This window comes from Artemia sp. Qi Xiang Cuo, chromosome 1 (genome assembly GCF_049724085.1).
Source record: "Artemia sp. Qi Xiang Cuo chromosome 1, ASM4972408v1, whole genome shotgun sequence".
NCBI lineage: Eukaryota > Metazoa > Arthropoda > Branchiopoda > Anostraca > Artemiidae > Artemia > Artemia sp. Qi Xiang Cuo.
In genome coordinates, this window is record NC_142794.1 from 91,521,275 (window position 1) to 91,535,868 (window position 14,594).

Below are 14,594 nucleotides of genomic sequence, written 5' to 3' on the forward strand. Positions count from 1 at the left end.
AATATTCCCCTGACAATTCTAACCCCGCTGAAAATTTCCCCCGTAGCATTTGACATTTAAAATTGAGTCGGGAGAGAGAAGAATTTCGTGTAGCAATTCTGCCAAAGTCCTGCCATGTAAAATATCTCGTAAAAAGTTCACCATAGGAAACTTTCCTTCCTGCGGAAAATTCTCCCCATGAAATACACCCCCCCCCCCCCGTTATATATCTGTATACTTCCCAATAATAAATACACCATGTAAACAATTGGCGAATTTCATAACTTATAGCCCTTTTTCCAGGGGCTGGGGGGGTCATGTCATCCTAAAAGGCATAGTTTTGGATCTTTCAACTATGCTGAACAAAGTAGCTATCTCAAAATTTGGATCAGGTAACTTAGGGGAAAAGGGGCGTTGAAGGGGGGCTAGCTGCCCCGCTGTCTTTTTGGTCATTTAAAAAGGGAACTAGTACTTTTAATTTCCGTTCGAACGAGCCCTATCCCGATTTTCTAGGATTAGCTCAATATGATTACCTCTGAAAAAAAGAACAACAAATAAACACGTATCCATTGCCTTTTTTCTGGGGAAATATCTACAGGATTCAACATTTTTGTACATGGAAGTTTAAAACCTCTACAGTAGGTTCTCTGATACGGTGAATCTGATGGTGCGATTTTCATTAAGATTTCTTGACTTCTTGGGGGTGTGTCCCTCCTTTTTCGAAATAGTAAGACAAATATTCTCAGGCTTGTTGCTTTTGATATAATAAACTTAATAAACTTTGATAATAAATATAATAATAATATAATAAACTTTACTTTATTATTTTTGATAATAATATAATAAACTTTAATCATAAACTTAATGAGCTTTATATTCTTTTGATGCATCTATTTTTGTCAAAATTCCGTTTCTTAGAGTTTCGGTTTCTATTGGACCGAGTCACTCCTTACTTACGCTTCGTTACCACAAACTGTGTGACACATCACTGGGCGAAAAGCGAATTTGGTAAAGGTCTTGTTTATAAGATGGTTTTTAAAAAGAATTATATACAGATTGTTAGTCTTGATTATCATCGTTCAAAAACTGTTCTACTAAAGTGTCATGTTTTTAGCTTGAATAGTGATAAGTCTGTCACATATTCGTTATCGATGTCCCCCCTCATTAGAAAAACAAATCCTGAACATACTGAAAGTGCATGACTAAATTTTTGCCGGGACGATTTTTTTTTTTTTATGTCCAATGACGGAAAAGTGATCATAAATTTCTATATTAAACAAAAACTTCTGTATTGAAACAAATTATGCAAAAACAGAAAATTGAGAAGTTAAAGTGACATAAACGAAAATTATATTTATTCCTAAGAAATGTTTCATGGCTTCCCCATAATGAGAAGTCGCTGCACTTCGCTGATTCATTCCCTCTTTGTATATGAATAAGATTTTCATTTATCTAATGTGTAATTGTAACCATTGAGGGAATTTGAGTTTATGAAGTATGATAAAGAGTAATTTTTAAATATAAAAGAAAGTGTCTGCCTTTCAGTTAGTTAATTAGTTTTCCTTTTCTTGAAATTTCAGCTAAACTATTCAAGCCAAGGACATGCAGGGAATCATGTAGTAAATAATATTGGAACCATGAGCTTGGCTCTAGGCTGTAGAAATTAGAAAATACGGGAAATTTAACGTCATGATAACGACCAACAGCTTGCGAAATCTTTTTTTTTTGGCTTTTATTTGGGCTATTTTTAGATACGAAAATTACTATTTTTCAAATACTTTTCTTTTTACCCAACGAATATGTATAACTTAAAAGAGTGGGATCTAGAGGCAGTTTGGCAAAAAAATGACTATCAACGCAATCTAGCGTTTGGTGGCACGTGATATTTGTTCACTGTCATAAAAATAATTCTTTTATTTTGTTTAGTTTGTAAAATTAGACCGAAAAACCATTACAAAAATTGAAAAATGCCAATTATCGCCAAACTCTAGATGGCGTTAAGGGTCTTTTTGTCGACACTTTTTTCCAGTTACCGCTCATACAGGGAGGTCGGGGGGGGGGGGAGAGATTGGATTTTGGAAATTCTGAGAAGTAGGTGTTACTTAAATATAAATATTCTTGGAAAGTTTTTCTGGGTAGGTATGAGGTGTCGTGATGCCTTTCTTAAACAATCAATTTTAGTATCTTTTCAGTCTATGCTTTGTTGCTGTATTTTTTCGCTTGTTTTGTGTATGTCACCATGGCCCATTGGGCTTTTCGTGTGGATAAATCTATCTAATCTGTTTATATAAATCTATAAGCTACCCATACTATATGTCTTTAGCCTTATAATTGCCCAATTGACAATACCCAATGTTTTTTCTTCCAGGTGGTGCTCAAGGAGGTGATTTCAGTTTCGAAACAACAACAAAAAAAACATCAAGTGGCAGTGTGTTTATGTTGAGCCTCGTTTTGTTGTACGTTTGTCTAATGATGACCAAACCCTATGATTTACTGTGAAAATGAGATCCAGTTTATTTCTGTCCACTTGAATGAAAAAAAGAGAGTCTGTATGAGTTTTCATGTGCCATAAGATAGTTGTCTCATTTTGATGGTTTTACTTGGCATTTTTTGCTAAAAATTCAAAAATCTCTTTTAAATACTCAGATGTATGGTTTTTTAGTAAAAGCATTAATAGCTGTAAGGCTTTCAATGAAGAACACAAAAAAATGTGTCGATCACAATTCGACAATAAACTTCGTGAGATTAATTGGTTATGTACGAAATTTAACCAATTTACATCTTTTTAGTGAATGTTAAATGTGAAGAAAAAAGCTTAAAGTGATAAATATAATATGTTAATTATACAATATGATAGATAAAATACAATATGAAACATTGTATTGTAAGAGAAATACAATAAAATATTAATGTTGATAAAGAAATAAAATACGAAAAAATAATACAATATACAATATGATAATAAATGTTGGAAATAAATTCTAGCGATGTAACGTCACAACGTATAATGAAGTTCAAGTTTTATCGATGTATAATTTTTTAATTTAACAAACTTACAATAACTTTAAGGAGGCATTATATTAGATAAGTCTTAATAATCATATTATTGTACAAGCATGGTAAATGTTACACTAATCTGTACCTGTCTTTTCAGTCAAATGCTGTAAGAAAGGAGAGAAAAACTCCTTTTTTAAAAAGGAATGTAAACTAAAAAAGAAAAAGATCTTTTGTCGTCTGAAGAAATTATAATTTTGGGGTAGCCATTTTTTCTTCTTCATAGAATCGAATGTACAAAACTAAACCACTTAAGTACTAAATAAACGCTTGGGTTGAGCATAGCAATAAACGCACCTTAATCTGGGTTTAAAAACAAAACAAAAACTTTTCAGATAATAATTAACCTTGGATAAAAAATGCGAGCTTTCTGTTGAAAAATAGATTAGTGTTTTGTTTTGTTTCTGTTTCAGTGTTTCTGTTTTCGGAAGATCTGGTAGTTTATGGAATTAAAAAGAAAATATTGTCTTTGTTCAATAGTTCATTTTACGCTTTTTCATATTTTGCGAATTGGAAAGAATAGAAAACTTAATTTCCAATCTATATGAACTGAAAACAGAAACAGAAGTTTTGTTGGTTGTATTATAGAACTTAATCACAGTGTCCGGTTTTAGCGTGGAAGAAAAACATTGTGTTTTTTCTAATGAATGTTGTGCAAGGTCGTTTAACTCGTAGGTGGTAAAATCATTGCATATGAGCGGCTGTGAAAGGCTGTGCTGTATAAGTTGTGTTTTTTTTTTTTCAAACTCTCGAATTGTAATTGATAGCATGACGAATCTTATAATATATAAAACAAAGTAGGATACTAGTTACAAATACCTAGCAGTATTTGCCAAGCATAGTACACACAAATCCCGATCAGATTGGTCTTCTTTCATTCTCTTAATGTGACTTATGGCTGAGTTACTGATCTTTTCCACTCTGGTTTCGTCAGAAGTCATGTCAGCATAGCGCAGAGCCATGAAGATGAGATATGCAGCGGTCCCTTGGACGCAGTTTTGGGCTACGTTTGGAGTGAATTTGCAGACAATCACTTCTACTAACTTCTCTGCGTCAGGACTATTATACTTCAATATACCCTGAGGTTGAAACCCTTTCTTGACGATTGGAGAACCATTTAACAAGTTTGATGAGGACGTTTCAGGTATTTCAGGCATTCTAGTCAAACTAAATTTTTTCTTCAACTTCTCAATATACACTAGGGCACTTTCAAGCTTATCTTTCAACCTAACACTCTCTTGAAGCAGATGCACATAATCTTCCTCTAAAGTGAATGATTCTTGGCTGTTGGGCATGGATCCTTCGATTTCTTTTTGTTGTCTTGCGATGATGTCCCTTAGCCTTCCTTCTTCCTGTTCCCTCCGCTGCTTTTCAACCTTGTGATGTTCTTCCATATGATGCAAAGAAGCTTTTTGTGCCATGTATACTTCTTTCCAGTCATCAGCATCAAATCTGCTTGTACCAGCTGTAGGTTTGGCCAAGTCCCAATTGCTTAAATCAAGACGTAATTGCAAAACTTCATCACGATGCCTTTCAAGTTCCTCTTGCATAGCAGAAAACTGATTCATTAGGGACTTCGAACCTTCTTCATTTGAAACGGACATAGACTCACGGAGATGTTGAATGTCTTGTAATAGCTTGGAGTTTCTCATTTCTAGATCCTGCAACTTCATGCAAACAACATTCTGCTTCGGACCATTTTCAAAAAAACTGTCCAGTTGCTTTCTTAAAACGTCACATTCCATCTCTAGAAAAAGATTTCTTTTCCGAAGGGCCAGAGCAACTTTAGAAACACTGCCTTTTGAAGCCTCGTTCCCAGAACTGATAACAACACCAGCTGTCGAGGAGGGAGATCCAAATTCTTCCTCTTCTTCTTCAGACTCTTCAGAGCTACTATAATAGACAAAGCCATTTTTCTCAGTCCTTCCATTTGAAAACTGTTCTTCAAAGTCCTCTAATATTTCTCTATGTAGCTCATTTTCTTGTAGTATTTGCTGATACTTGACAGTATTGGCATCCATACCACGGCATGTTTCAATCCACTCTCCTTCAGAGATCTGACTGGTCCTGGAATGTTCCACCTCTTCCGATAGTGCCTTTTCTAGTTTGCCAATTTTTTCCACTAAGCTGTCGTTGATATTAGCCAGGTTTTTCTCCCTTTTTTGGGCTTCGCTGAGTGCATTGACGAGATCCACTTCGTTTTCTTTTAGAAATTTTATCTCCTCTTCGAGGTTTTTAATACTCGCAACTATCTTCTCCAATTCTTCAATAGTTGCTTCCCTAAATTTAAGTGTTTTTGATAGTTCATCTGCAAAAATACCCTGCGACTTCAGTTTCTTAGTCTCCTCATCTAACATCCTTAAAGAATTCACTACTTCCTTATTTCTCCTGTCAAGGTCCATCTGAAGTTGCATAGCTTTGATTTCCAAGCCTTTGTTTAAATTCTTGACACATTCAATAGAACGAGCCTCTGCTTTAAGTCTTTTAAGCTCACGTTTGGCAAACCAACGCCTGACACAACTTTGGACAATTATTATGCTCTTTTTGGTGTTCCTGTACTTCTTAACAGCAAGCCACATTCTCACATTTTTCTGAATTACTGTTACTTTTTCAGCCTGTTTTCTTCTCAAGAACGCCTGTCTGACCAAAAAGCCACGACCATGGGCTTGCAAACTTATAATCTTCGAGCGGATTCGCCTGTACTTTCGTCGAGAGAGCCAACCACGAATGTGGCTCTGGATTTTTATTGCAGCTTTCTTTTGTCGAAGAGCTAGTGCTTTAGCACGGGCAAAATTTCCACGGACCCGAGCTTGAATAAAAATGGTAGTTTTTATAAGTTGACTGTAAAGTTTTCTTTGACGACAACCTCGCCAAGTTTTTTGAATAATAACACTACTTTTGCACAAGAGATCCTTTCGCAGTTTTTCCAATTGCGCAATCTTTCCTGCACGAAAAAATACTTTCGTCTGTCCAAATTTACAGACATCAGAACCGTCACTGAGATTAAGTAAAACAGTTTCGCATATTTTACGTGGCTTAGCCTTGCGAAAACCTATAGCAAGCTGGTAATAGCGATTAATAAACTGATCGTATGACATTCGGGACGGGAATCCAGCTGCGGAAATACGCACTGTCTCAAGAATACCACGTGCTCGTAGCTGCTGCACAACTCTGTGAGGATCAAACTCGAATGCTACCTTACTATCGTTCGGTTTAATGCATCTAATATAATGCGGACAGGTGCTATTCAAGCTCTGCATTAACTGAGTTAAGGAATCTTTAAATTGTGACCCAACAGTTCGCTTTGTCCTTCGCAGGGTTGATTTTGCTGCAGGTTGCATCTTTTTCAAAACTAAGGTTCCAAGTTTACGTGGAACTGTACCAGCGATTTTTCGAGGTTCGACACTGGTAAAAAGACCTTCCTCTTCAAACAAACTAACAAGCAGAAGATTTGGATGAGAGCTGCAGAACAGCCACCTGCTCTGGATCAATGGTGTCTCGATTCTTTTCAATGAATCCATTGACTTGATATTCGACATTTCCTGCAAAATGTTGGATGGCGAACGTAGAACCTGAACGTTTAGGCTTCTCGAAATATTTATTTCCTGAACAGTTCTTTTCTAGATTCCGTAGCCATGATTCATCGCTGCCAGTCGAGAATTTGCATTCGTCATCGAGAATATCTAGAATGCCTAATTTCCCCTCAATGAGGTCAATACATGATAGATTGTCTTCGTAATCAATGAATTTCCACTCAAGACCCTCCTGGGCATATTCTTCTTGCTCCAATTTGAAAACGTGGTTGCTAAATTGTTGTTGTAGTTTCTCATTCGAGAAATTGATGCAAAGCTGTTCAAAGCTATTGGAATCGAAGGTTTCAAACCCATAGATGTCTAGAATTCCAATACACCTATGGATTTCAGTTGAGCTAGCTAACGACCCATTAAGCTTAGCAACAATCCATCCAATAAGACGGGCATAAATATGCTTGGCTAAAGCGTCCCGACGAAATGCAGCCTCATTCTTTTTAAGTGGTTTGGTGAAAATTTCTTTGCCACTTATTATCTGTCTTGAAGTAAGAGATCTCCGAAATCGAAAAGCATGTTCTCGATTTACTTCAAACTGTTCGAGAGACACATCCAAGTGTTTGTCTTTCACAGATATGGCGCACCCTTCATTTTCCGCTTCGAGTATCGCAATATTTCCGAGATGTAGAATACCAGATATAATCTTGAAAATGCAGTTCTGCTCCTCACTTTTCATGTTTAACGTTGACAGAGCATTTCTTGTTTGATTGAACTCGTCCAAGTCATTAACACCATCGATCACAGCCTTTTCACCTTGGTTTGTATAATGAAACAATTCCGCAGGTCCTAACTTAAGACCAGACAATTCAGAAAGATGAGCAGCTGCGCACAACTGGTAAAAAATATGGTAGTTTCTTTCTGTGTGAGCCCGATATACAACTCGACTCTTCTCTAGTAGATACGTCTTTATATGCGCTCCTATTATAGTATACGCAGGATCGAATTCGATTTGAATGAATTTTCCAAAGCGTGACGAATTGTCGTTTCGAGCCGTCTTTGCATTACCAAATGCCTCCATAACAGGACTTGAAATAAGCACTTTCTTTTCTATTTGGGCTTCAGCTGAAGAGCCTCCAGCAGTGGCAAAATACCTCATTGTATATTTGACAGATATAGTTTTTCCTGCACCAGATTCACCAGACACTATGATGCTCTGGTCCTGGGAGTCTCTTTCGAGTTGCGTGTAGGCTTCTTTGGCCACAGAATATACATGGGGATCAAGATTTCTGTCATGACTTATATCATGGTGGTAGGCCTTAGTGGTGTAGTCGTCGTAAATGCTCAACTCTCTATAGGGATTTACTGCGACCAAAATTTATTCCACACCTAGTATAAATGATATTATCATTTATGAATCGCTACTTTAGGGAATTAAGAATCGCTGGCTCGTGGAGGTAGGAGAGTCCAGTAAGATCGTTTGTACCAAAAAGAAAGTCAGGGTTACAAAAGAGCGGCAGCTCTTTAACATCTTTCACAGGTATTTCTTGAACCTTGCCAGATTCCCTTTTTACTACCAATTGTTTTCCATTGAACTCTTCAATAATCGTCCCTTTTTGCCACACCTTCGTTGGGCAGCTAAGCCAAACTAGCGCACCTTTTACCTTGGTATATAGCTGCCAGGAAGTCATTTACTTTTGCACTTCACAATTTGAAAGCTTGATCCAAACTAAAGGCATATGCCTAAATGAGCCAGTTTCCTACACAATGAAATAAATGGATTGAATAGAATTAATGAAATTCGTTTTAGCACTGCCAAATGAACGGTACAAAATAAGTTGTGTTCGCTGACTGTGCAAAGCCCCGTCTTAATTGGTATAACCAGGCTCATAAGAGTCTATAGACTAGGAAGCTTATACATAAGTCATGGAAAGTTAACCTTGCCCTGTCATAACTCATTTTTAAGGCGATTGAATAAGACCACACGTTCGTTTACCTTTCTCTAAGTCTAAATAACCCATTCTGAATCGGGAACTGATTCAGTACTAAGACGAACAAGAAAACTATAACGGTGTTCTCAGTGCCGTAACAGGGGGGCTACGGGGTTTGAAACCCCTCTCCCCCTCCTAAAAAAATATTTTGGCCGACTCTTAAATACTTAACAAAAACACATATAGACAAATTTTGATACGTTTTTTGTATATCCTTCTCCTCCCTCCCCCCGAACAAAAATTCTGTACGCGCCTTTGGGTGTTCTACATCAGTATTATTAGCGCTACTAGTCTTATCCACGCTGCTGCTCAATTAAGACAAGCACTTGTACCGATTAAAGCGGGGCTTAAACTTATTCATTTTATTTGTTATAAGATAAAACGAGAATACTATAATTCTGTTCGTTCTTACTTCATGATGGCAATTCTTTTGTTTAGATTGTTTATTGGCAATTATTTATGCCAAACTGTGAACGGAAACTCCTTCAGTTGTTAATTAAATTGTCTTAAATACTTAACCAAACAAAATATGGATATTATTAACTACACGATTTTTTAAACTAATTAATAGGGTTTTATCTTAACTTCCTTTTTTTGCTTGGTGTCCAGTTATTAAATGACATTTTATTAAATAACATGCCATTTTGTTGTATATTTCATTTACTTCTTTTTGTCTTAGTTTCAACTTAAACTTTGCAAAGGACTGAGAATCTTAACTGATGAAAAATGACTGGTACATATTCTGCTAATCAAGTTGAATATAAAGACCAGCCATTCTCTATGATTTTTTTTTCGACAAAAGTAATACGAATTTAATGTGAGCTTTGGACCATGGACTTGTTAGGGCCACGACAATTACTATTTGTAGCCTTAGATGTAATCGGTCCAATAATTACGTCATCTTATGTAGGGTGAGACTAAGACATTTTGTTAGGGGGAGGGGAGGCATGTTTAGATTATGTTGTGACCACTTACTTTGAAACCTCAGACGAGGAATACAATTCTTGGCTTGTTTGTATTAGTTAAAATTGACAATATTTTGAATACATTTTGGAAAGGCTATGAAATTACCCGGCATGTCCGGGTGAGTATCCAGGATTTGTGTTTTGGAAGGGGGGGGGGGGGGTGTTACAAAAAGAACTTTAAAAAAAGCAACAATATATGCATTTTGTTACGTTTTTACGAGACGGACAAAATTTCAGGGGGTTCAAACCCCGAAACCCTCGCCCCCCTGGATACGGCTTTGGGCATGCCCTTGGCATTTTGCTGCTTTTGCTGTTATTCCTTCTGTTTTAGGTTCTTACAAATGCCTAAAGTAGTGTTTGTGTTAAATGTTTCTTAGATGTTTACTGTTTCACTAGAAGACACTTTTGAATTTTAAAGCTTGTAAATGATTTCCTGATGCTTTGTACAATCTCACGTTGTTAAATGTCTAGGCTGTATTTAAAGTAATTCTTTAAAGTAAAAAAAAAAACTACTGTCCTCAAACTAAGCGATTTTCTAATTTCTTTTTTATGAAAAGTTGAAGCACAAGGAATAAGAATTCTTTAGTTTTAGATGCCATTGTGGTTGCTACTACGTGTCTAATGTTTTTTCTTTCGTACAAAATATGTAGTCACCTCACAAGGTGTCAGATGCTAGTTTGGATTATATCATAGTTATTAGACGTATGAGTGTGTGAGTGTAATACCTCCAGGGTAGTACCGTTGGAAATGACCTCCCTTAAAATTTAAAATAAACACTAGCTTTGTCAACACGTCTTTAGGGTTCCCTCGAGAGAGTTAGTTGGTTAGGGTAGCAACAAGGCAATAGAGTCTTGTTGCTGACACGCCTAAAGGTTGTATTTGAAATTTTTGAATTTCTGACTTATTTGCCAAAAATGATTCGATAAAATATTCTCAAATGCAGACTCAGTTGGACAACATAGGGCAGGGAAATCAAAACTGGATAAAGAATACATTGTCTTTATAATCTTCTTTTTGATAACGAATTAGTTGTAAAAAAAAAAAAAAAATCAACTATCCAGGACCCGTATAAGTGTCAAATATAATTTATCTTCCCGCTGTCAAGATGTTTGAGAATCCGCAGGAATTTCAGGTTGCCGCTTTAGCAGCACTTCTGTAGTTGCCTATTATTAGGCTGTTCATTGATAGTAGCCTATTTAACTGTATATACTCTATAGCTCAAAAAATTGTTCTGAATGTTGACTCCGTTTTGTTTTGCTGTGGTCGTTTGTGACTGGTGAATCATATGCTCTCTAGTATAGTAAATTGGTCGTCATCGATCACAGTGGCTTCCAAAGAGCCAAAGTGGCACAGTGGCTTCCAAATAGCCAGGCCTTAAGGTGAGCTATTTTGTCCCACTGGGCTGAAGAAGCTTAAAGATTCTTTAAGATCTCTTGGTGAGAGTGATGAGTCAATCTCTTGATGAATCATCAACACCTCGGTGATGAGTTTACTAATCATCGTTTCTATGATAGGAAAATCATTGATGATTTCTCCATGAGTAAATAATTAGGGACGTTTGCATGATATTTGAGCTGAAATTTCTTGTTACACCGTAAGAACAACTTTTTCACGGCCACTTCTGTCTCTTCTGGACCAATTTGTAGTATCAATGAGGGTGTTCTTACTTCCATGGTCAAACATGCATTAAGCTTGACCAATTGTTGCTTAGTATAAAGTCCCCACTTCTGACACCTTGCGTATATTCATATTTTATCTGCTCATAAATAACAAATATAATAATTGTAAGAATAATGCTAAATTCTTGTATATGGATTTCTGAAATGAAACAACCAAATTTAACAGTAGGCTTGTATTTTACGGCAACAATTATAGATATTTGAAAGACACGAAGCTTCTAGAGCCTTGCTCATATCTTGTTATTCCAGAAAGGCATAACGCGGTTGCTGCGTTCACACCTCATATAATCAGGTGAAAACGACTTTGTATGTGCATCTGATGCAGTTTTTCATGTTACGTCGTCTGGTGACAACGAAATCATGGCAAAATAATTGCATGGCAAAATAAGTAATTGCATGGCAAAATGAATAATTGTATGGCAAAATGGCAAAATAAGAAAAACACACCTTGTAATATCTCTGATAAATTTTACATCAGTGATATAAATTACACCTCATAATATCTCGTAAAATCTTTGAAATCTCTGATAATATCCCGGATATCTCTGACCTGCGTAAAAAAAAAAAAAAAAAAAAAAAAATCTGAGTCCTGTGGTATTATTTGGCATTCTTATCTAAAAAACTGCACCACCAAATCAGTTTTTATTCTCCTGAATAATTCGATTTCTCCATTATACGAGGTTTGCACGGAGCAGCTGCGATAAGTGAGGCTGAGATTTGGAAATTGTGAGTCTCTCCAAGTCTGGACCGCCAGGTCTCCAAGTCTTGGCGTCAAATTGTGATACTAATTATTAGAACGTTGTGATATGTTGTATTTTTGTGAGGATGCTATGCGTATTCTGTATTTTATTGAATCTTGTTATAATTTCTTTGCATATAAAGTACTCGTTAAGTTTCATTACTGCAAAGCAGTCTGAGATTTATGTCATCATTGCTATTTAGGAAATTTTTTCTTCGCTATTTTTAACTTTTTTTGAGATTATTTGTCACTAATAAATTAAATTTCGCTAATTTATTTAATAGTTTTGAGAAAAAAACGCAGTAGTATTTACTTCAGTGGCGGATCCAGCTGGGGGGGGGGACGAGGATGGCAGCTCCCCTAACGTAGTCTAAAGTAGTGTAATTTATTTCATTAACGCATGATTGCGTTAATTAAAGTTGCTCCTAACGCAAATTTATCGGATCAACCTATTTTGGCCCCCCCTCCCCCTAAACAAAGCTGGATCTGCCCCTGATTTACTTTACACATTGGTTGTGTATAAAAATATTATCCAAATACTGTTTACTTTTTCTCCACTTTTTATTTAGCCATTTAAACCGACAAGTTTCCGTAAAGCTGTTATGGTATTATCTTCTGAAACAATTATGGCTTAGCTGTACCGATTTTTTTCTCTTATCCATTTTTTGTGTTTGTGAAAACTGGATTTTGTTAAATATGTTTATATAGAGCTAGGAAGAGCTAAAGGTATTAAAATACCAAATGTAGAATAGTTAGTGGATTATAAGCTTGGTATGTTTTATTTCTTCAGTCCAACCTTACTAGTGGATTGATATTTTAAAGTCTTTGAAAATTTGGCTGTTAAAGACCAAAGAAATTTGGTTGTTGAAACCCTGCTAAATTCAACCTTCTACTATATAAGAAAGGTATATAAGCTTATGCAGTCGACTCTCGATAATTTGAAACTCAGGGGACCAGAGAAAAAGTTCCAATTTCCAAGAAGTTCAAAATAACAAGAATTCAAATAATCAAAAAGGAAATAACAAGAGTTCAAATAATCAAGAAGGAGTAAGAAAGAACTTCAAATAAACAAGTGTAAAATCGAAAATACATAACACATATATGAACATACTTTTTCCTCCTCCGCCTCCTCCTTATCTTGTACGTGTTTCTTAATTTTCACCCTCCTCCTCCTTATCTTGTAAGTGTTTCTTCTTTTTCATCCTCCGCCTCCTCCTTATCTTGTACGTGTTTCTTCTTTTTCATCCCCCTCCTCCTCCTTATCTTGTATGTGTTTATTCTTTTTCCTCCTCCACTATCTTCTTATCTTCTACGTGTTTCTTCCTTTTCATCCTTCTCCTCCTCCTTATCTTGTACATGTTTCTTCTTTTCCTCCTCCTCCACCTCCTCCTTATCTTGTACATGCTTCTTCTTTTTCATCCTCCTCCTTATCCTGCACGTGTTTCTTCTTTTTCATCCTCCTACTCCTCTTTATCTTTAAAAGTCAAAAATTTGGCATATGTTAAAGCACCATGGGCAGCAATTTCATCATCCATGTGAACAAAATCCTCAAAGGTAACTTATCACAGTTTGGTAGAAGTAACCACTTTGTGTCTAGGGGGATGAATCCCGCTAAATATCATGACTCGGATAACCGTTGTAGAGTTCTGTTTCCGTACCAAACCCCCCCGTTTTTTAAACAATTATGTAGGGGGGGGGGGTAGAGCTGACATTTTTCCAGACCTTATCAATCTTAATTATAAAGGTCAAAACTGTTATTTTCACATTCTCATTTTTATCAATGCTATCCAGCAGAATTTATATATTTTCATAGAGTATTGCCAAGCAAGATGCCCTCGTTACAAATTCAAATTATTGAGGTGTTTCTTTTTCATTTATCAAGCGTTTTTCAAGGGACCTCAAAAAAGTTCTAATTGTCGAGAAATTCAAAGTATCGAGTGTCAAATTATCGAGAGTCGACTGTACAAGGTACTATATAAGCTCATATAAGCTACTAAGCCTATATAAAAAGACTAAGAACAAAAAAACATACAGGAAAAAACTAATTTGGTGATTCCACACAAGGCAGTTCTTAGTATGTTTACCCGGATAGTTTGAAACTATTTACTTGATGTTTTCTGTTCGATACAGTAAACATCTTGATTTTGAACTATATTTCATTACTTGTTTTTTTTTTATTTAGATAAGGCAACTTTCTTTCAAATATTGATACTTGAGCAGAGAGGGACATAATACGATGGAAGCTAAGAAAGGGCTGCTCCAATGGGCCCCTCTGCTGAACTTCCACTCCCAGAGGGAAGAAAAATTCCTGATGTTTCCCAGATTCAAAGCGTTGGGGCAGGGGCTGATAGGGATTTTTCCTGATAAGGAGCAGAGATGTCAATCCAAAAATATGGAGAGTTCTGGGATTTGTGCATTTTTTTATTTTTCTCATTGATAGTACTAAAAAAGATGCTTTTCAATGAAAATACCTAAGAACGTATTTTTAAAACCTAGGGGGAGGTAATTACCCCCCCCCCCCAATTGACATGCATAAGAAGGAGGAATCTTTTGAAGTCGGGATCAGGTAAAGAAGGAATCATTTTGTCCGAAGTCAAACCCATAAGGAGTATTTCTATTGACGATTCGCCACTCCAACCGTTACCAACAATTCTCTAGTGTTC

At 36.2% G+C, this 14,594-nt stretch overlaps 1 protein-coding gene and 1 pseudogene across 1 annotated transcript in view; one reads left to right on the top strand and one right to left on the bottom strand.

Moving 5' to 3' along the window:
* Positions 1 to 2,478, top strand: part of dally (division abnormally delayed protein) — a 137,740-nt gene extending 135,262 nt beyond the window's left edge. Inside the window, exon 9 of the mRNA XM_089087746.1 lies at positions 2,348 to 2,478. Within this exon, the coding sequence (XP_088943872.1) occupies positions 2,348 to 2,478 (131 nt within the window). The remainder of the gene's footprint in view (positions 1 to 2,347) is intronic.
* A 1,364-nt stretch (positions 2,479 to 3,842) lies between these two features.
* LOC148956914 (unconventional myosin-Va pseudogene) lies at positions 3,843 to 13,726 on the bottom strand (annotated as a pseudogene).
* Positions 13,727 to 14,594: the final 868 nt, after the last annotated feature.